The sequence below is a fragment of the Cherax quadricarinatus genome, chromosome 35, assembly GCF_038502225.1.
Source record: "Cherax quadricarinatus isolate ZL_2023a chromosome 35, ASM3850222v1, whole genome shotgun sequence".
Lineage (NCBI taxonomy): Eukaryota > Metazoa > Arthropoda > Malacostraca > Decapoda > Parastacidae > Cherax > Cherax quadricarinatus.
In genome coordinates, this window is record NC_091326.1 from 23,815,199 (window position 1) to 23,837,537 (window position 22,339).

Genomic DNA, 22,339 nt, shown 5'->3' on the forward strand with positions numbered 1-22,339 from the left:
TCTCAGTGGCACAGCCTGCCCTTCCTCTCAGTGGCACAGCCTGCCCTTCCTCTCAATGGCACAGCCTGCCCTTCCTCTCAGTGGCACAGCCTGCCCTTCCTCTCAGTGGCACAGTCTGCCCTTCCTCTCAGAGGCACAGCCTGCCCTTCCTCTCAGTGGCACAGCCTGCCCTTCCTCTTGTGGCACAGCCTGCCCTTCCTCTCAGTGGCACAGCCTGCCCCTCCTCTCAGTGGCACAGCCTGCCCTTCCTCTCAGTGGCACAGCCTGCCCTTCCTTTCAGTGACAGCCTGCCCTTCCTCTCAGTGGCACAGCCTGCCTTTCCTCTCAGTGGCACAGCCTGCCCTTCCTCTGAGTGGCACAGCCTGCCCTTCCTCTCAGTGGAACAGCCTGCCCTTCCTCAATGGCACAGCCTGCCCTTCCTCTCAGTGGCACAGCCTGCTCTTCCTCCCAGTGACACAGCCTGCCCTTCCTCTCAGTGGCACAGCCTGCCCTTCCTCTCGGTGGCACAGCCTGCCCTTCCTCTCAGTGGCACAGCCTGCCCTTCCTCTCAGTGGCACAGCCTGCCCTTCCTCTCAGTGGCACAGCCTGCCCTTCCTCTCAGTGGCACAGCCTGCTCTTCCTCTCAGTGGCACAGCCTGCCCTTCCTCTCAGTGGCACAGCCTGCCCTTCCTCTCAGTGGAACAGCCTGCCCTTCCTCAATGGCACAGCCTGCCCTTCCTCTCAGTGGCACAGCGTGCTCTTCCTCTCAGTGACACAGCCTGCCCTTCCTCTCAGTGGCACAGCCTGTCCTTCCTCTCGGTGGCACAGCCTGCCCTTCCTCTCAGTGGCACAGCCTGCCCTTCCTCTCAGTGGCACAGCCTGCCCTTCCTCTCAGTGGCACAGCCTGCCCTTCCTCTCAGTGGAACAGCCTGCCCTTCCTCAATGGCACAGCCTGCCCTTCCTCTCAGTGACACAGCCTGCCCTTCCTCTCAGTGGCACAGCCTGCCCTTCCTCTCAGTGGCACGGCTTGCCTTTCCTCAGTGGCACAGCCTGCTCTTTCAGTGGCACAGCCTGCCCTTCCTCTCAGTGGCACAGCCTGCCCTTCCTCTCAGTGGCACAGCCTGCTCTTCCTCTCAGTGGCACAGCCTGCCCTTCCTCTCAGTGGCACAGCCTGCCCTTCCTCTCAGTGGCACAGCCTGCCCTTCCTCTCAGTGGAACAGCCTGCCCTTCCTCAATGGCACAGCCTGCCCTTCCTCTCAGTGGCACAGCCTGTCCTTCCTCTCGGTGGCACAGCCTGCCCTTCCTCTCAGTGGCACAGCCTGCCCTTCCTCTCAGTGGCACAGCCTGCTCTTCCTCTCAGTGGCACAGCCTGCCCTTCCTCTCAGTGGCACAGCCTGCCCTTCCTCTCAGTGGCACAGCCTGCCCTTCCTCTCAGTGGAACAGCCTGCCCTTCCTCAATGGCACAGCCTGCCCTTCCTCTCAGTGACACAGCCTGCCCTTCCTCTCAGTGGCACAGCCTTCCCTTCCTCTCAGTGGCACGGCTTGCCTTTCCTCAGTGGCACAGCCTGCTCTTTCAGTGGCACAGCCTGCCCTTCCTCTCAGTGGCACAGCCTGCCCTTCCTCTCAGTGGCACAGCCTGCTCTTCCTCTCAGTGGCACAGCCTGCCCTTCCTCTCAGTGGCACAGCCTGCCCTTCCTCTGAGTGGCACAGCCTGCCCTTCCTCTCAGTGGAACAGCCTGCCCTTCCTCAATGGCACAGCCTGCCCTTCCTCTCAGTGGCACAGCCTGCTCTTCCTCTCAGTGACACAGCCTGCCCTTCCTCTCAGTGGTACAGCCTGTCCTTCCTCTCGGTGGCACAGCCTGCCCTTCCTCTGAGTGGCACAGCCTGCCCTTCCTCTCAGTGGCACAGCCTGCTCTTCCTCTCAGTGGCACAGCCTGCCCTTCCTCTCAGTGGCACAGCCTGCCCTTCCTCTCAGTGGCACAGCCTGCCCTTCCTCTCAGTGGCACAGCCTGCCCTTCCTCTCAGTGGCACAGCCTGCCCTTCCTATCAGTGGCACAGCCTGCCCTTCCTCTCAGTGGCACAGCCTGCCCTTCCTCTCAGTGGCACAGCCTGCCCTTCCTCTCAGTGGCACGGCTTGCCTTTCCTCAGTGGCACAGCCTGCTCTTTCAGTGGCACAGCCTGCCCTTCCTCTCAGTGGCACAGCCTGCCCTTCCTCTCAGTGGCACAGCCTGCCCTTCCTCTCAGTGGCACAGCCTGCTCTTCCCCAGATTTCGCACATGTCTTAATTTCATCTTGCCGGTGTTGTATACCATTCTTGTACAATTTCTTGACGTGTTTGACTACGCTTGAGTTCCACGCTGGTGCTGCGTACTTCAATATGGGCCTGACATACACGGTGTAGTGTCGTGAATGCCTCCTTACTTAGGTGTTAAAATACTATTCTTAGGTTTGCCAGGCACCTATATGCTGTAGCAGTTATTTGGTTGATGTGTGCCTCTGGGGATGTGTTTGGTGCGATACTCACCCCAAGATCCTTTTCCTTAAGTAAGGCTTAGACCCTCGAGAATGTACTCCGTTTACGGTCTTCTGTGTCATGTCCCAAGCTTCATAACTGGTTGCACTTGGTGGGGTTAAACACCAGGACCCATTTGCCTGACCGGGATTGCAACCTGTCCAGATCTTTTTGTTGTCTTATCTGGTACTCGTCCACTTGAATTCTCATTAGCTTCACGTCTGCAAACAGGAACCCCTTTGAATATACCCCTTCTCTCATGTTATTCACTTATACAAGAAACAGCATCAAGCCAAGGACTAACTCTTGTGGAACCCCGTTTGACACATGCACCCACTCTGATACCTTGTCACGTGCCATCACACATTGTTTCCCCAATGGAAATAAGTAAAGGACCCCAATGGAAATAAAGGACCCCAATGGAAATAAGTCACTGACTTTTTTGGGTTATCCTAGGTTCTCTACACATATGCTGCTATGTATGATAATTCTATGTAACTGTATTTGTGTATACCTGAACAAACTTACTAATTCCTGTCAGGTATTCCCTAATCCATTGCAGTGCTTTTCCTGTTGTTCCTGCCTGCTCCTCTATTTTTTTGTGTGTGTGTGTATGAGTTTTAAGGTAAGTACATATTTTATAGACAGTACTACACAGTTATACAATGATTGCAATAAATAAATAGTTTTTGTAACTGTACACTTCTAATAAATTATTAATATTTGTACTGTGGCAATACCACAGTCAAACATATTTACATTGGACAACATCATTTATATAGCTTTAACTCTATATTATCATTATTATGGGGAAACGATAAACCCGTACGGGTCATACAGCGCCTGGGGAATGGGAGGAAAGGACAGGTTTAATTCCTTTGGATCACTGGCATCAATGAACCTTCCTCGCTGTATAGCCCTTGTGGCTTAGCGCTTCTTTTTTATTACAATAATAATAATGAACCTTCCTTGAAAGGTCTAACCAGGTAACATGTCATATATATCTATGTCAAGTTTGTCAATGCAGTGTATTTAATTTTGAAAATAGAGTACTGAATGAGACACTTGTGCAACATTTAGGAATCTTCATTGAGGAAACGTTTCGCCAGCCAGTGGCTTCTTGAATACAATACAGAGAAAGGCGGAAATGAGGAGGAGTTTGCGGTAATTAGTCCCTCAACCTGGTTGAGGGACTAATTACCTCAAGCTCCTCCTCATCTTCCACCTTTCTTTGCACTACGCTGAAGAAGCCACTGGCTGGGGAAATGCTTCCTCAGTAAACATAACTAAATGTTGCTCAAGTGTCTCATTCTTCAGGTTGTTCGTTTTCTAAGTCATTTACATCAGTGTTGCACTTGAAGTTTTAAATCTGGCGGGTGACGGCGAGGCTGCGCAGGTGGTTGCCGGGGTGCGCACATTATCAAGAAAAATCGATAATCGCCAATCTTCCCTCTCACACGCCAAAATATTCTTCCAACCCTTTGGCTCTTTTCAGATTTAAATAAAGAGCTATATCCCGCCTCTGGGTAAAGATAAAATGCGTACTGATGTTAAAGATGATAATTAATAGGGTATTTGTCCAAGGTCGGTGCGTGGGGAGGGTGCGCACGGCGGCCATGTTTGTTGTTATGTGTTGAGGCGGGGATTCGTGTTTTCCTGGTCTGGATTAGGTGAGTTAGCGAGCTTGTGTTCACTTTTGTCGCTTTCTGCTGTACCTTCTGCGCTCTGCTGGGTGAGAACAGATGACCCTTGGTGTGGTGGCGGCTGTCAGGCGGGTTTCAAGGTCAGGGAGCACCCATATGAGGTGATATGTGTTGGTGATGTGAGCGCCGCCCGCACTGCTCTCCGCAGCTTTCTTCCCACATTACAACATAATATCTCGCGCCTCCTCCACATGCCACTCCGCCATTTTTGCGGTTTAAATGTGATCTGGGTTGTTGTTGATATAAAATGAAGTGATAAGGATGAGATACTAGGGTATGATAACAGTGAGTGGTGACGGGTATTTAGCCATGTGACTTAACACTGACGGTTCTAGAGGCTGACGTGACCTGCCGCCCATCATATGTAAATAATTACAATAATAATTATTCCGCCCAATTACATTGGTTTTACAGGCAGTACTACACACTTAGGGAGTGCTTGCATAACAGTTGTTATAAACCTGCATTGCTGGTAAATGCAGATGAGCTGACCTAAGAAGGAAAGTGTGACATTTCCAGATAAAATTATATTGGAGTTGTAATGGGTTAAGTGCTTGTTTTATTATATTCAGCAAATTAAGTTGTGGCTTTATTTTGTCTGTTACTTGGTGAAACATGTGTGACCGTCTTGTTGTATTATATTAAAGGTCAATGTTTACTTCATTCCTAGGTCCCCTTTCATCATTATTTTTGATTGAAATTATCCAAAATTGATGTGGTGGCACAGTTGAGATACTTCTATTTGTGGAAATTAAAAAAAAAATAATATAACCAAACCTAACTAAATGAAAACCTGACTTCACCTAATCTAATGTTTAATAATAATGATGCAATGCTGTTGAGGGCAAAGGCATGTAATATTGCATCAAGGAAGTGGTGAGAGTGCATGCATGGTGGTAGTGGTGTGTTGTGAGGAAATGGTGAGAGTGCATGCATGGTGATAGTGGTGTGTTGTGAGGAAGTGGTGTGTTGTGAGGAAATGGTGAGAGTGCATGCATGGTGATAGTGGTGTGTTGTGAGGAAGTGGTGTGTTGTGAGGAAGTGGTGTGTTGTGAGGAAGTGGTGAGAGTGCATGCATGGTGATAGTGGTGTGTTGTGAGGAAGTGGTGAGAGTGCATGCATGGTGGTAGTGGTGTGTTGTGAGGAAGTGGTGAGAGTGCATGCATGGTGATAGTGGTGTGTTGTGAGGAAGTGGTGAGAGTGCATGCATGGTGATGATGTGTTGTGAGGAAGTGGTGAGAGTGCATGCATGGTGATACTGGTGTGTTGTGAGGAAGTGGTGAGAGTGCATGCATGGTGATAGTGGTGTGTTGTGAGGAAGTGGTGAGAGTGCATGCATGGTGATGTGTTGTGAGGAAGTGGTGAGAGTGCATGCATGGTGGTAGTGGTGTGTTGTGAGGAAGTGGTGAGAGTGCATGCATGGTGATAGTGGTGTGTTGTGAGGAAGTGGTGAGAGTGCATGCATGGTGATAGTGGTGTGTTGTGAGGAAGTGGTGAGAGTGCATGCATGGTGATAGTGGTGTGTTGTGAGGAAGTGGTGAGAGTGCATGCATGGTGATAGTGGTGTGTTGTGAGGAAGTGGTGAGAGTGCATGCATGGTGGTAGTGGTGTGTTGTGAGGAAGTGGTGAGAGTGCATGCATGGTGATAGTGGTGTGTTGTGAGGAAGTGGTGAGAGTGCATGCATGGTGATAGTGGTGTGTTGTGAGGAAGTGGTGAGAGTGCATGCATGGTGGTAGTGGTGTGTTGTGAGGAAGTGGTGAGAGTGCATGCATGGTGGTAGTGGTGTGTTGTGAGGAAGTGGTGAGAGTGCATGCATGGTGGTAGTGGTGTGTTGTGAGGAAGTGGTGAGAGTGCATGCATGGTGGTAGTGGTGTGTTGTGAGGAAGTGGTGAGAGTGCATGCATGGTGGTAGTGGTGTGTTGTGAGGAAGTGGTGAGAGTGCATGCATGGTGGTAGTGGTGTGTTGTGAGGAAGTGGTGAGAGTGCATGCATGGTGGTAGTGGTGTGTTGTGAGGAAGTGGTGAGAGTGCATGCATGGTGGTAGTGGTGTGTTGTGAGGAAGTGGTGAGAGTGCATGCATGGTGGTAGTGGTGTGTTGTGAGGAAGGAGCATCAGTGACCCAGTGCCAGATCACTGGTTCACTATATCAGTATTTTTATTATGTTAATAATCATAATTATGATTATTTTTTATTATTGGTATCATTATTATTAGTTTTTATTGTATAGTGTGGATTGTCTAAATAAAAATTTTCACAACAGATAAATGTTTTACCCATATGGATATGGCATGAATGTGTAATGTTGATGTCTGACCTAGTAATATAGTAAACATTTGATCCTTTAATATATAAAGCAATGAACCCAATTTGTCAAGGTATTTTGGCTTTACCATTAGTGCAAAGGCGTAATGTCAGGTCAGGATGATTAGGTTAGTTTAGGAAGTGGTATTTCCTCCATACCAGGATAATTGTGGCTGACACTTCTCTTGGGACTACAGATATCACCCATTAAAGTTTATATACTATGTGTAGTAAAGGTCTGGTTTCTTGTCAGATAAGTAAAGTATTTAGGCAATTTGCTTATCAAGACATGTAAATTCTTCTTCATTAAGTGGGCTGCACACTGGACAGTAATATTTTGGGCCTATGGGATAGCAATTTTATTGTTTTTAGTAGCAAAATTTAACCTAGCAAAACTAACCTAACCGAACCTGAATCAGTAGTTAAATTGTAGGGTATGGTAGATTGGGCTTAATTCTCTTTAGGAGGATACAAAGATAAGGCTTTTTACAGGCCCAAAACATGCCTCTGTCACATAACCTACTTAATGTTAGAGAATTTACATAAAAAAAAAATAAAAACAGAAGCCTTCTAAACTCTGTATCAGCTGGCAATTGTGCTGCTCTAAAATTTTCCCTTAGGTCAAAAAAGGAAAAAAAAAGTTAAAATAAGACAACTAAGTTCTTTAACATGATCCATCTACATGGTTTTAGTACTCTTCCCTCAATGAGGGACTCTTGATTCAAGGAATTAGAGTTGCCTTCCTCTTCTTTGGATTGAAGCTTAATGCCTCCCATTTCCTCAAGTACAGTGGAACCTCAGTGTTTGAACTTAATTGGTTCCTAGGTAGTGTTTGAACTGAAAAAGTTTGATGTTCAAAACAGTATATTCCAGGCATTAATTATCAGCTTCACACACTGGAGGATGTTGTGAACTGATTCTTCCAAAAGTCTCCTTGAAAGTTTTGTCAAGTGTCAGAGGTCACTCCAGAACACTTTTGAAACGGCTTTCATGTAAAGTTTTTACAACTGAATTTTAAACCAATCAGTGCGCTTGGACTCCAGAAAAATGTTCAGAGAGTCAGTTTTTACGTTCGTGGTCCAGTGTGCTCGAACATGAAGGTTCCATTGTACTGTGTAACCCCAACGGGCCTAGTGTTTAACCATGAGTGTAAAGATGGAGTTCAGGGAAACCGATTAGCTGGGCTTGAGTTCTAGGGGGTGGGAAGGGCAGTGCCTGCATTCTGGAGGGGTGGATGTTGCAGTCAGAGAGAGAATCTGATTGTGATGTCAGCCCACATATGGAAAGACAACGATTAAGTGAATGTGTTATCTTTGGGTCACTGCCTTGGTGTGAGATAGCTATTAAGTTGAAAAATTAGTACTGTGGATATAAAAGTAGTTACATAATGCAGTTCCTATCTTCAGATCAGGATAAGTTCATATACTCTCCACCAATAAACCTTAGTAGTAGCCACCTTTATGAGCTTGATTTATTAAAGAATCTCAACACCGATTCATGAGGAGCAATTCTTGCGTAACAGATTTACTGACTTGCAATAAAGCATCTGCAGCAGTATACCATAATGAAGGCTATGATGTTTATTTGGATTTCAGTAAGACTTTTGATAGTCCACCACAAAAGTGGTATCACATGGTATTGGAGAAAATTTTGTCTCATGGTTAGAGACATAGCTGATGAATAGGCAAGAAAGAATTTGTGCAAGTGTGGTGAAATCACAATGGGGGGGGGGGGAAGGCACACGTAGCATTTCACAAGAATCGGTGTTTGAGCCATTGTTAATAATCCACGTTAATGACCTTGATAAGGGGTTAAAGAGATGCTCATAAAAACAAATTCACTGATGACAAAGATGTGGAAAAGTGCACAGTGCTGATTCTCGATCATGAAAATAACCCTGTAATTCCCAAATTAAATAATCTAGAGCTTGATAATACAGGGTGTGAAAAGGACTTGGATAATGGTAAGCAGAAATCGGAAGCCAAAGCATCTGCCTGAGTGTCTGTAATAAGGCTACAAACTGCTTGGATTTATATGAAGTATCATCTAAACAACAGGAGTCCAAAAGTTATTTTACATCTGTTCCCTCAAGGGAGGTAGGTGCCTTGATGCAAATAAGAGGCTCTATCTGTGGAAGTAAACTTTGCCTCCCATTCCTTAAACATATGATCGCTTTGGATTTAGTGTATCCTCTCTGATTAATATAATTATCCTTGTCTCTGTATAGTACTTTGTTGGTGATGCCTTATTTAGATTATGCAGTGCATTTTAAGCCTACATACTACAGAATGGATATAAATACATTAGAGAACTTACAGAGAAGGATGACAATTAATCCACTCAGAAGAATGATACAAAGATGGCTGGAGAGCACTCAATCTACGCTCTTGATCACAGAAAATATTGACCAAGAGGTTTACATCTCTCAGCATGTCTGCAGTATATGCAGAAAGTTAAATCTCTATTTTAAGGATTAAAGTATGCTTGTCTTATGGTGAGAAGGTTATGTACAGCCTTAATGGTCCTTAGTGTAGTTGATAGGCTTTAGACCCCATTAACCTCCAGTTACAATCCTTGTAATATATAAAATGAGGCAAGGTGTGATTGAAAGTACTGTATACAAAAGCTAGGAATAAATATAGGTTACTGTATATAAATGAAAGTGTTAATCACAGACATCGTGGCACTGTTGTTAAAATGGCCAAATGGGTGGCTGTTGACGAAACCTTAAACAGTTAAGATATGATTGTTTTGCATGACCTCTTGCAGTGGGTGCTGGTTTTCTGGTTGTGCAACACTTTTTTTAATGTCTTTTATCTTTGTTTATAATTTTTATGTTGCAGCCTAACCCAATCCAACTTAGAAATGAGTTGTAAACCCTATGTGAAAGTGTGGCATGGTTATTAGGAAGATGTGTTGCTGACCAAGGAAGAACTTGAATAGTGGATTGAAATGGGATAAATTCTTAATGAAAAGGATAAGGGAAAGTACAGTACTGGTCCAGCAGTACTAATAGATTTGTAGATGAGTGGAACAATGTACCAAGTAGTCATCAAAACTAACATTTGAGGTAGCTTTAAAAATAGGTTGGTCAGATAAAAGGGAAAAGGTTAGGTTTGAGAAGTTTACCTGGAGAGAGTTCTGGGGGTCAACGCCCCCGCGGCCCGGTCTGTGACCAGGCCTCCTGGTGAATCAGAGCCTGATCAACCAGGCTGTTACTGCTGGCTGCATGCAATCCAATGTACAAGCCACAGCCCGGCTGGTCAGGTACCGACTTTAGGTGCTTGTCCAGTGCCTGCTTGAAGACAGCCAGGGGTCTATTGGTAATCCCCTTTATGTATGCTGGGAGGCAGTTGAACAGTCTCAGGCCCCTGACACTTATTGTATTGTCTCTTAATGTGCTAGTGACAGCCCTGCTTTTCATTGGGGGATGTTGCATCGTCTGCCGAGTCTTTTGCTTTCGTTGTGAGTGATTTTCAGGTTCAAGTTCGGTACTAGTCCCTCTAGGATTTTCCAGGTGTATATAATCATGTATCTCTCCTGCCTGCATTCCAGGGAGTACAGGTTCAGGAACTTCAAGCACTCCCAGTGATTGAGGTATTTTATCTCCGTTATACGCGCCGTAAAGGTTCTCTGTACTTACATTTTCTAGGTCAGCAATTTCACCTGCCTTGAAAGGTGCTGTTAGTGTGCAGCAATATTCCAGCCTAGATAGAACAAGTGACCTGAAGTGTCATCATGGGCTTGGCATCCCTAGTTTTGAAGGTTCTCATTATCCATCCTCTCATTTTTCTAGCAGATGCAATTGATAATATGTTATGGTCCTTGAAGGTGAGATCCTCCGACATGATCACTCCCAGGTCTTTGACATTGGTTTTTCGCTCTATTTTGTGGCCGGAATTTTTGTACTCTGATGAAGTTTTAATTTCCTCATGCTTACCATCGTTGAACTTCATATTGTTTTCTGTAGCCCATTGAAAGATTTGGTTGATGTCTGCCTGGAGCCTTGCAGTGTCTGCAATGGAAGACACTGTCTTGCAGATTCGGGTGTCATCTGCAAAGGAAGACACGGTGCTGTGGCTGACATCCTTGTCTATGTCAGATATGAGGATGAGAAACAAGATGGGAGCGAGTACTGTGCCTTGTGGAACAAAGCTTTTCACCGTAGTCGCCTCAGACTTTACTCTGTTGACTGCTACTCTTTGTGTTCTGTTTGTGAGGAAATTATAGATCCATCTACCAACTTTTCCTGTTATTCCTTTAGCACACATTTTGTGCGCTATTACGCCATGGTCACACTTGTCGAAGGCTTTTGCAAAGTCTGTACATATTACATCTGCATTCTTTTTGTCTTCTAGTGCATCTAGGACCTTGTCGTAGTGATCCATTAGTTGAGACAGACAGGAGCAACCTGCTCTAAACCCATGTTGCCCTGGGTTGTGTAACTGATGGGTTTCTAGATGGGTGGCGATCTTGCTTCTTAGGACCCTTTCAAAGATTTTTATGATATGGGATGTTAGTGCTATTGGTCTGAAGTTCTTTGCTATTGCTTTACTGCCCCCTTTGTGGAGTGGGGATATGTCTGTTGTTTTTAGTAACTGTGGGACGACCCCTGTGTCCATGCTCCCTCTCCATAGGATGGTAAAAGCTCGTGGTAGGGGCTTCTTGCAATTCTTGATGAACACGGAGTTCCATGAGTCTGGCCCTGGGGCAGAGTGCATGGGCATGTCATTTATCGCCTGTTCGAAGTCATTTGGTGTCAGGATAACATCAGATAGGCTTGTGTTAACCAAATTCTGTGGCTCGTAAAAAAATTAATTTTGATCTTCGACTCTCAGTTTGGTTAGCTGCTTGATAAAAACTGAGTCATATTGGGACTTGAGTAGCTCACTCATTTCCTTGCTGTCATCTGTGTAGGACCCATCTTGTTTAAGTAGGGACCCAATACTGGATGTTGTTCTCGACTTTGATTTGGCATAGGAAAAGAAATACTTTGGGTTTCTTTCGATTTCATTTATGGCTTTTAGTTCTTCCCGCGATTCCTGACTCCTATAAGATTCCTTTAGCTTAAGTTTGATGTTTGCTATTTCTCTGACTAGTGGCTCCCTACGCATTTCAGATATATTGGCCTCTTTTAGCCGCTCTGTTATTCTTTTCCGTCGCCTGTAAAGGGAACGCCTGTCTCTTTCTATTTTACATCTACTCCTTTTTCTTAAAGGAATAAGCTTAGTCTATCTTCCCAGCTTATCGTTTAGGACTTGGTTTACTTGGTCCCATTTTATGTTCTTGTTATTGAAGTTGAATTTGGTGAAGGCTTCCTTGTGACTGATAACATTTTGTCGGTCTGGGGCTCCGCGCATGCATGTCTGAACCTCGATTATGTTGTGATCTGAGTATATTGTTTTTGATATGGTGACATTTCGTATCAGATCATCATTGTTAGTGAAGATGAGGTCTAGTGTATTCTCCAGTCTAGTAGGCTCTATTATTTGCAGGTTTAAGTTGAATTTTGTGCAGAGATTTAAAAGCTCGTGTGTGTGTGTGAGTTCTCGTCAGAGCTGCCTCCTGGTGTTATCACTGCAACAACATTATTTGCTATATTCCTTCATTTTAGGTTCCTCAAGTTGAAATCCCCCAGGAGCAAGATGTTGGGGGCAGGAGCTAGCAAATTTTCCAGACAGTGGTCAATTTTTAACAGCTGTTCCTGGAATTGCTGGGATGTTGCATCCGGAGGCTTGTAGACTACCACAATGACTAGGTTTTGGTTCTCGATCTTTACTGCTAAAACTTCTACTACATCATTTGAGGCATTAAGCAGTTCTGTGCAAACAAGTGACTGTGATATACAGGCCAACCCCCCCCCTCTCCCCTTTCCTGTTCACTGTCGCATCTGTATAGGTTGTAACCTAGGATCCGTATTTCTTTGTCCAAGTGATCCTTTGTGTGGGTCTCTGTGAAAGCCGCGAACATTGCATTTGCCTCTGCAAGCAGTCCACGGATTTTAAGGTATTTTGTTGTTCGTTGCTGGCTTTAGACCCTGTATATTTGCAAAGAAGAATGTCATCGGACTGGTGGTACTGGGGGTGACTTTTTTTTCCAGCACTAGTATCTGTATCTGTTGGTTTGGAGTGGAGGCCATCGACTGTGGTTCCACTCCAGAAATGACTGGATTTGGTGTACGATTTCTGCCAGTTTTTTTTTCCTTCCTGGCACTAAAAAACCTCTCTCTCTTGAGTGGCTGTGGTTACCCAGGTTTTCCCATGGCCTGAATGTTTTGTATCTTTTTGTCCCCTTTTGATGGTGTGCCTGGCAATTTAAGTTATAGCACAGTCTTTCCTGTACTGAAGAGGGACACATTTCAGGGTGAAAAAGCTTACAGGAAGGGAGTTTGCATTTTCCTGTTGTCATACGGGCACAGCATTTTCTAGGGTGGTCAAAGTTGCACGTCCCATCTGTTTTTCCAGATTTCCCATGCCTGCAGATACCAAGTGCATAGTATGTGCACAGGCTTGGTTTCTGTTTGCCTTGGGTTTCTGTGACTGTATTCCCTGTTGGTGCATGTTAACCTGTCTCATTCCTATCCTCACTAGTACTAACAATGGAGCTCTCACCAGTTGTTTCTGGTAATATATCCTCACTGTTGCTAGTGGAGTCCTCTTGTTTGCTATCTCCTGTGGTATTACTAGTTTGTAATATTGGTTTTATCTTGTCCTTGACTACACTTGTTTCCCCGCTACAGCTCTTGTTTCCCTTGAGGTCATTTATATACATTCCCTCATGCGTACATTTACTGACTACCTGGACAGCACCTCCATCCTCACCATTACTGTCTCCCAGGACAGTACCTCCAGCCTCACCATTACTGTCTACCAGGACAGCACTTCCAGTGCCACATTTACTGTCTACCAGGGCAGCACCTCCAGCCTTGCAGTTTCTGACTACTGGCATACCATGCACCGGTGAGCCTTCTACAACGCTCCTCTATTCTTATGTAGATCTGTTTATTGATGTACCAAAAAAAAAATTTATATTGTTGATGATGGCCTCCTCAAACTACAATAACAGCTGAATACTGTGAAAAGGATGGGTGTGGAGTGGTTAATAAAACTGTAAAACTAGTAAGTAAAGCAGTGTGTGCAACATTTGTGTATTTGTATTGTGGAGACTTGCCAACCAGTGGCTTTATTTATTTATTTATTTATTTATTTTATGTCTTTGCAAACAGTACATTGAGATTTTGTATTTACAATAGTGGGTTGCAATGCAGAGAGAGCCTCTATTATGCCTAGACATTATGGGCCAACTTAACATTGGCTTACAGACTACTTAACACGAAGGATTATATCATAGTTGCACAGTAGGATAGTAATTATTTCATAGTTGAACAGTTGATTATTAATTATAAGTGAATCAAAATTTATGTAAGACAAAAGATAAATTCATCTATTCAAAAATGCTTTTTGTGAAAAGAGTGATTCAATTATATTCCTGTCAAGAATGGATAAAAGGTTCAAAGTGATTGTTGAAGTTATGATGTGGGAGAACATAAGTATGTGTGTATTGAGTATTAGCATTTAGTCTAGGTTGATTAAGTGGCTTTTGAGAAGAGTCCTAAATTGATTTTCAGACCAGCTTACTTTAACCCTTTGACTGTCGCGGCCGTATATATACGTCTTAAGAGGTACCGTGTTTGACGTATATATACTCATAAATTCTAGCGGCTTCAAATCAAGCAGGAGAAAGCTGGTAGGCCCACATGTGAGAGAATGGGTCTGTGTGGTCAGTGTGCACCATATTAAAAAATCCTGGAGCACGCAGTGCATAATGGTAAAAAAAAACTCCGACCATTTTTTTTTTAATTAAAATGCCGACTTTGTGGTCTATTTTCATATAGTATTTATGGTTGTATTCTCGTTTTCTTGGTCTCATTTGATAGAATGGAAAACATATTATAGAAATAGAGGTGATTTGATTGATTTTACTATAAAAAGAACCTAGAAATGGAGCTCAAAGTAGGGGAAATGTTTGATTTTTGCCAATGTTCAAAAGTAAACAAATGATGCCATTGTCCAATAAATGTCCAACTAGCCATTCTAATATGCAGTCATGAATGGGTTGATGTTATTTATACAATTATTACAGTATTGCAGTAGTCTGCATAATAGTAAGTCTTCTAGTTTTTGTTTGAATAAAAATTCAAATAGAAAGCAAGAGTAATATCGGAGGGGCCTAGAGACATGACTGATGAGCAAAGAAAATGTTATTTTAGAGCCAGGAATGTCTGCATTGTTCATTCTGGACCTTATTTTGAAATTGTCATATTTTTTAGTTTTCGTGAAATTGGCCAAATTGCAAATTTCTGACCACATTATTAGGTAGTTGAAATCGGTAAATGGGCAGTTTCTTGTACTCAATTGATAGCAAAAATGGAGTTCTAAAGAAATAGCTATGAGTTTGGGCGACTGGAACAATGGAATTAGCCGAAAATAGGGCTCAAAGTGGGCGAAATCGCCGATTTGTAAATAGCGCCGAGGTCGCTAACTTTGCGAGAGCATAATTTCGTCAGTTTTCCATCAAATTTCGTTTTTTTGGTGTCATTACAATCGGGAAAAGATTCTCTATCATTTCATAAGAAAAGATAATTTTTTTTTTTAAATTTTGCGACACCAGGAGACACCTCAGGATTGGGGGTTGCGACAGTCAAAGGGTTAATATCTTCTGGTAATGAATTCCATATTTTGGGGCCCTTTATGTGCATAGAGTTTTTACACAGTGTGATATGGACATGAGGTATATCAAAAAGAGATCTGTGTCTTGTGTTGTGGTCATGTGTCCTGTTTAGGTTGGTGAGGAGAAGTTTGAGTGGCGGGTTTATATTTGCATGTATTGTTCTGTGTATGTAGTAGGCACATGAATAAGTATGGATGTTCTTAATGGTGAGCAGATTCAGACTTTTGAAAATTGATGGAGTTTGCTGGCAGGAGTGGGAATTTGTTATCATTCTTACTGCTGCCTTTTGCTGGGTTATTAGGGGTTTTAGGTGATTGGATGTTGTTGATCCCCATGCACAAATTCCATATGTAAGATAAGGGTATATGAGTGAATGGTACAGTGCCAGGAGAGCTGATTGTGGAACGTAATACCTTATCTTTGATAGTATGCCTACAGTCTTGGAGATTTTCTTGGTGATTTGTTGTATGTGTGTCCAGAACTCAAGGCTACTGTCAAGGTGGATACATAGGAATTTTTCCTCTGAGTCTTGTGACTGATGATCCATTTAGCGTTATGTTAATTGGATCATTTTCAGCTTTGTTTCCAAACTGAATGAAATAAGTTTTATCAGTATTCAGGGTAAGTTTGTTAGTCATCATCCAGGCAGATATTTTCTGCAATTCGGCATTGACTGTGTTTGCTAGTATGACTGTGTTTGGGTGGGATAAAGACTTATGTAGTGTCATCTGCAAATAATAAGGGTTTGAGTAGCTGTGATGCATTTGGTAGATCATTGATGTAGATGAGAAAGAGGAGTGGTCCAAGGACGCTTCCTTGAGGGACTCCTACTGTGATTGGTTGGGTGGAAGAGTTTGCATCATTTGCATACACATATTGAGTTCTGTTACTAAGGTATGATTTTAGGTAGTTGAAAGAGTGGCCTCTGATACCATAGTGTGTTAATTTGGAGTACAGCAGTTCATTGTCGACTGTATCGAAAGCTTTATGTAAATCAATGAAAATGCCCAGCGGGACTTCTTTCTTTTCGAGTGCGGTATATAGCATGTGTAAGATAGCATCATTTGTGCTTTTATTATTCCTGAATCCAAACTGACAAGGGTTTAATATGTTGTGTGAGACGAGGTAGGAATAGATCCGTCTATAAATTAATTTTTCAAAGATTTTAGAGAGCGGTGGTAAGTTAGATATTGGTCTATAGTTATTCAAATCAGCTTGGTCATCTCCTTTGTGGATCGGAGTGACCCTCGCTATTTTGGGGATTTATTTATTTATTTATTTATTTATTTATTTAAAAATTTGAGCACACACACGTGTTGGTCATCTCCTTTGTGGATCGGAGTGACCCTCGCTATTTTGGGGATTTATTTATTTATTTATTTATTTATTTATTTATTTATTTAAAAATTTGAGCACACATACATGTGTTGGTCATCTCCTTTGTGGATCGGAGTGACCCTCGCTATTTTGGGGATTTATTTATTTATTTATTTATTTATTTATTTATTTAAAAATTTGAGCACACATACCTGTGTTGGTCATCTCCTTTGTGGATCGGAGTGACCCTCGCTATTTTGGGGATTTATTTATTTATTTATTTATTTATTTATTTAAAAATTTGAGCGCACATACATGTGTGCTCAAATTTTTAAATAAATAAATAAATAAATAAATAAATCCCCAAAATAGCGAGGGTCACTCCGATCCACAAAGGAGATGACCAAGCTGATTTGAATAACTATAGACCAATATCTAACTTACCACCGCTCTCTAAAATCTTTGAAAAATTAATTCATAGACGGATCTATTCCTACCTCGTCTCACACAACATATTAAACCCTTGTCAGTTTGGATTCAGGAATAATAAAAGCACAAATGATGCTATCTTACACATGCTATATACCGCACTCGAAAAGAAAGAAGTCCCGCTGGGCATTTTCATTGATTTACATAAAGCTTTCGATACAGTCGACAATGAACTGCTGTACTCCAAATTAACACACTATGGTATCAGAGGCCACTCTTTCAACTACCTAAAATCATACCTTAGTAACAGAACTCAATATGTGTATGCAAATGATGCAAACTCTTCCACCCAACCAATCACAGTAGGAGTCCCTCAAGGAAGCATCCTTGGACCACTCCTCTTTCTCATCTACATCAATGATCTACCAAATGCATCACAGCTACTCAAACCCTTATTATTTGCAGATGACACTACATAAGTCTTTATCCCACCCAAACACAGTCATACTAGCAAACACAGTCAATGCCGAATTGCAGAAAATATCTGCCTGGATGATGACTAACAAACTTACCCTGAATACTGATAAAACTTATTTCATTCAGTTTGGAAACAAAGCTGAAAATGATCCAATTAACATAACGCTAAATGGATCATCAGTCACAAGACTCAGAGGAAAAATTCCTATGTATCCACCTTGACAGTAGCCTTGAGTTCTGGACACACATACAACAAATCACCAAGAAAATCTCCAAGACTGTAGGCATACTATCAAAGATAAGGTATTACGTTCCACAATCAGCTCTCCTGGCACTGTACCATTCACTCATATACCCTTATCTTACATATGGAATTTGTGCATGGGGATCAACAACATCCAATCACCTAAAACCCCTAATAACCCAGCAAAAGGCAGCAGTAAGAATGATAACAAATTCCCACTCCTGCCAGCAAACTCCATCAATTTTCAAAAGTCTGAATCTGCTCACCATTAAGAACATCCATACTTATTCATGTGCCTACTACATACACAGAACAATACATGCAAATATAAACCCGCCACTCAAACTTCTCCTCACCAACCTAAACAGGACACATGACCACAACACAAGACACAGATCTCTTTTTGATATACCTCATGTCCATATCACACTGTGTAAAAACTCTATGCACATAAAGGGCCCCAAAATATGGAATTCATTACCAGAAGATATTAACCCTTTGACTGTCGCAACCCCCAATCCTGAGGTGTCTCCTGGTGTCGCAAAATTTAAAAAAAAAAATTATTTTTTCTTATGAAATGATAGAGAATCTTTTCCCGATTGTAATGACACCAAAAAAACGAAATTTGATGGAAAACTGACGAAATTATGCTCTCGCAAAGTTAGCGACCTCGGCGCTATTTACAAATCGGCGATTTCGCCCACTTTGAGCCCTATTTTCGGCTAATTCCATTGTTCCAGTCGCCCAAACTCATAGCTATTTCTTTAGAACTCCATTTTTGCTATCAATTGAGTACAAGAAACTGCCCATTTACCGATTTCAACTACCTAATAATGTGGTCAGAAATTTGCAATTTGGCCAATTTCACGAAAACTAAAAAATATGACAATTTCAAAATAAGGTCCAGAATGAACAATGCAGACATTCCTGGCTCTAAAATAACATTTTCTTTGCTCATCAGTCATGTCTCTAGGCCCCTCTGATATTACTCTTGCTTTCTATTTGAATTTTTATTCAAACAAAAACTAGAAGACTTACTATTATGCAGACTACTGCAATACTGTAATAATTGTATAAATAACATCAACCCATTCATGACTGCATATTAGAATGGCTAGTTGGACATTTATTGGACAATGGCATCATTTGTTTACTTTTGAACATTGGCAAAAATCAAACATTTCCCCTACTTTGAGCTCCATTTCTAGGTTCTTTTTATAGTAAAATCAATCAAATCACCTCTATTTCTATAATATGTTTTCCATTCTATCAAATGAGACCAAGAAAACGAGAATACAACCATAAATACTATATGAAAATAGACCACAAAGTCGGCATTTTAATTAAAAAAAAAATGGTCGGAGTTTTTTTTTACCATTATGCACTGCGTGCTCCAGGATTTTTTAATATGGTGCACACTGACCACACAGACCCATTCTCTCACATGTGGGCCTACCAGCTTTCTCCTGCTTGATTTGAAGCCGCTAGAATTTATGAGTATATATACGTCAAACACGGTACCTCTTAAGACGTATATATACGGCCGCGACAGTCAAAGGGTTAAAGTAAGCTGGTCTGAAAATCAATTTAGGACTCTTCTCAAAAGCCACTTAATCACCCTAGACTAAATGCTAATACTCAATACACACATACTTATGTTCTCCCACATCATAACTTCAACAATCACTTTGAACCTTTTATCCATTCTTGACAGGAATATAATTGAATCACTCTTTTCACAAAAAGCATTTTTGAATAGATGAATTTATCTTTTGTCTTACATAAATTTTGATTCACTTATAATTAATAATCAACTGTTCAACTATGAAATAATTACTATCCTACTGTGCAACTATGATATAATCCTTCGTGTTAAGTAGTCTGTAAGCCAATGTTAAGTTGGCCCATAATGTCTAGGCATAATAGAGGCTCTCTCTGCATTGCAACCCACTATTGTAAATACAAAATCTCAATGTACTGTTTGCAAAGACATAAAATAAATAAATAAATAAATAAAGCCACTGGTTGGCAAGTCTCCACAATACAAATACACAAATGTTGCACACACTGCTTTACTTACTAGTTTTACAGTTTTATTAACCACTCCACACCCATCCTTTTCACAGTATTCAGCTGTTATTGTAGTTTGAGGAGGCCATCATCAACAATATAAATTTTTTTTTTGGTACATCAATAAACAGATCTACATAAGAATAGAGGAGCGTTGTAGAAGGCTCACCGGTGCATGGTATGCCAGTAGTCAGAAACTGCAAGGCTGGAGGTGCTGCCCTGGTAGACAGTAAATGTGGCACTGGAAGTGCTGTCCTGGTAGACAGTAATGGTGAGGCTGGAGGTACTGTCCTGGAAGACAGTAATGGTGAGGATGGAGGTGCTGTCCAGGTAGTCAGTAAATGTACGCATGAGGGAATGTATATAAATGACCTCAAGGGAAACAAGAGCTGTAGCGGGGAAACAAGTGTAGTCAAGGACAAGATAAAACCAATATTACAAACTAGTAATACCACAGGAGATAGCAAACAAGAGGACTCCACTAGCAACAGTGAGGATATATTACCAGAAACAACTGGTGAGAGCTCCATTGTTAGTACTAGTGAGGATAGGAATGAGACAGGTTAACATGCACCAACAGGGAATACAGTCACAGAAACCCAAGGCAAACAGAAACCAAGCCTGTGCACATACTATGCACTTGGTATCTGCAGGCATGGGAAATCTGGAAAAACAGATGGGACGTGCAACTTTGACCACCCTAGAAAATGCTGTGCCCGTATGACAACAGGAAAATGCAAACTCCCTTCCTGTAAGCTTTTTCACCCTGAAATGTGTCCCTCTTCAGTACAGGAAAGACTGTGCTATAACTTAAATTGCCAGGCACACCATCTAAAGGGGACAAAAAGATACAAAACATTCAGGCCATGGGAAAACCTGGGTAACCACAGCCACTCAAGAGAGAGAGGTTTTTTAGTGCCAGGAAGGAAAAAAAAACTGGCAGAAATCGTACACCAAATCCAGTCATTTCTGGAGTGGAACCACAGTCGATGGCCTCCACTCCAAACCAACAGATACAGATAATAGTGCTGGAAAAAAAAAGTCCCCCCCCCCCCAGTACCACCAGTCCAATGACATTCTTCTTTGCAAATATACAGGGTCTAAAGCCGGCAACGAACAACAAAATACCATTCATCCGTGGACTGCTTGCAGAAGCAAATGCAATGTTCGCGGCTTTCACAGAGACCCACACAAAGGATCACTTGGACAAAGAAATACGGATCCTAGGTTACAACCTATACAGATGCGACAGTGAACAGGAAAGGGGAGAGGGGGGGGTTGGCCTGTATATCACAGTCACTTGTTTGCACAGAACTGCTTAATGCCTCAAATGATGTAGTAGAAGTTTTAGCAGTAAAGATCGAGAACCAAAACCTAGTCATTGTGGTAGTCTACAAGCCTCCGGATGCAACATCCCAGCAATTCCAGGAACAGCTGTTAAAAATTGACCACTGTCTGGAAAATTTGCTAGCTCCTGCCCCCAACATCTTGCTCCTGGGGGATTTCAACTTGAGGAACCTAAAATGAAGGAATATAGCAAATAATGTTGTTGCAGTGATAACACCAGGAGGCAGCTCTGACGAGAACTCACACACACACACGAGCTTTTAAATCTCTGCACAAAATTCAACTTAAACCTGCAAATAATAGAGCCTACTAGACTGGAGAATACACTAGACCTCATCTTCACTAACAATGATGATCTGATACGAAATGTCACCATATCAAAAACAATATACTCAGATCACAACATAATCGAGGTTCAGACATGCATGCGCGGAGCCCCAGACCGACAAAATGTTATCAGTCACAAGGAAGCCTTCACCAAATTCAACTTCAATAACAAGAACATAAAATGGGACCAAGTAAACCAAGTCCTAAACGATAAGCTGGGAAGATAGACTAAGCTTATTCCTTTAAGAAAAAGGAGTAGATGTAAAATAGAAAGAGACAGGCGTTCCCTTTACAGGCGACGGAAAAGAATAACAGAGCGGCTAAAAGAGGCCAATATATCTGAAATGCGTAGGGAGCCACTAGTCAGAGAAATAGCAAACATCAAACTTAAGCTAAAGGAATCTTATAGGAGTCAGGAATCGCGGGAAGAACTAAAAGCCATAAATGAAATCGAAAGAAACCCAAAGTATTTCTTTTCCTATGCCAAATCAAAGTCGAGAACAACATCCAGTATTGGGTCCCTACTTAAACAAGATGGGTCCTACACAGATGACAGCAAGGAAATGAGTGAGCTACTCAAGTCCCAATATGACTCAGTTTTTATCAAGCAGCTAACCAAACTGAGAGTCGAAGATCAAAATTAATTTTTTTACGAGCCACAGAATTTGGTTAACACAAGCCTATCTGATGTTATCCTGACACCAAATGACTTCGAACAGGCGATAAATGACATGCCCATGCACTCTGCCCCAGGGCCAGACTCATGGAACTCCGTGTTCATCAAGAATTGCAAGAAGCCCCTACCACGAGCTTTTACCATCCTATGGAGAGGGAGCATGGACACAGGGGTCGTCCCACAGTTACTAAAAACAACAGACATATCCCCACTCCACAAAGGGGG

At 42.4% G+C, this 22,339-nt stretch overlaps 1 protein-coding gene across 3 annotated transcripts in view; it reads left to right on the forward strand.

Annotated features, from left to right (window-relative positions):
- Positions 1-4,051: 4,051 nt before the first annotated feature.
- Positions 4,052-22,339, forward strand: part of HnRNP-K (Heterogeneous nuclear ribonucleoprotein K) — a gene marked incomplete at its 3' end in the record, with an annotated part of 884,016 nt that continues 865,728 nt past the window's right edge. For 2 of the 3 annotated variants that reach the window (XM_070091458.1, XM_070091460.1), the window contains 1 exon segment: positions 4,371-4,407. In XM_070091458.1, the coding sequence (XP_069947559.1) occupies positions 4,386-4,407 (22 nt within the window). 3 annotated transcript variants of the gene reach the window in all.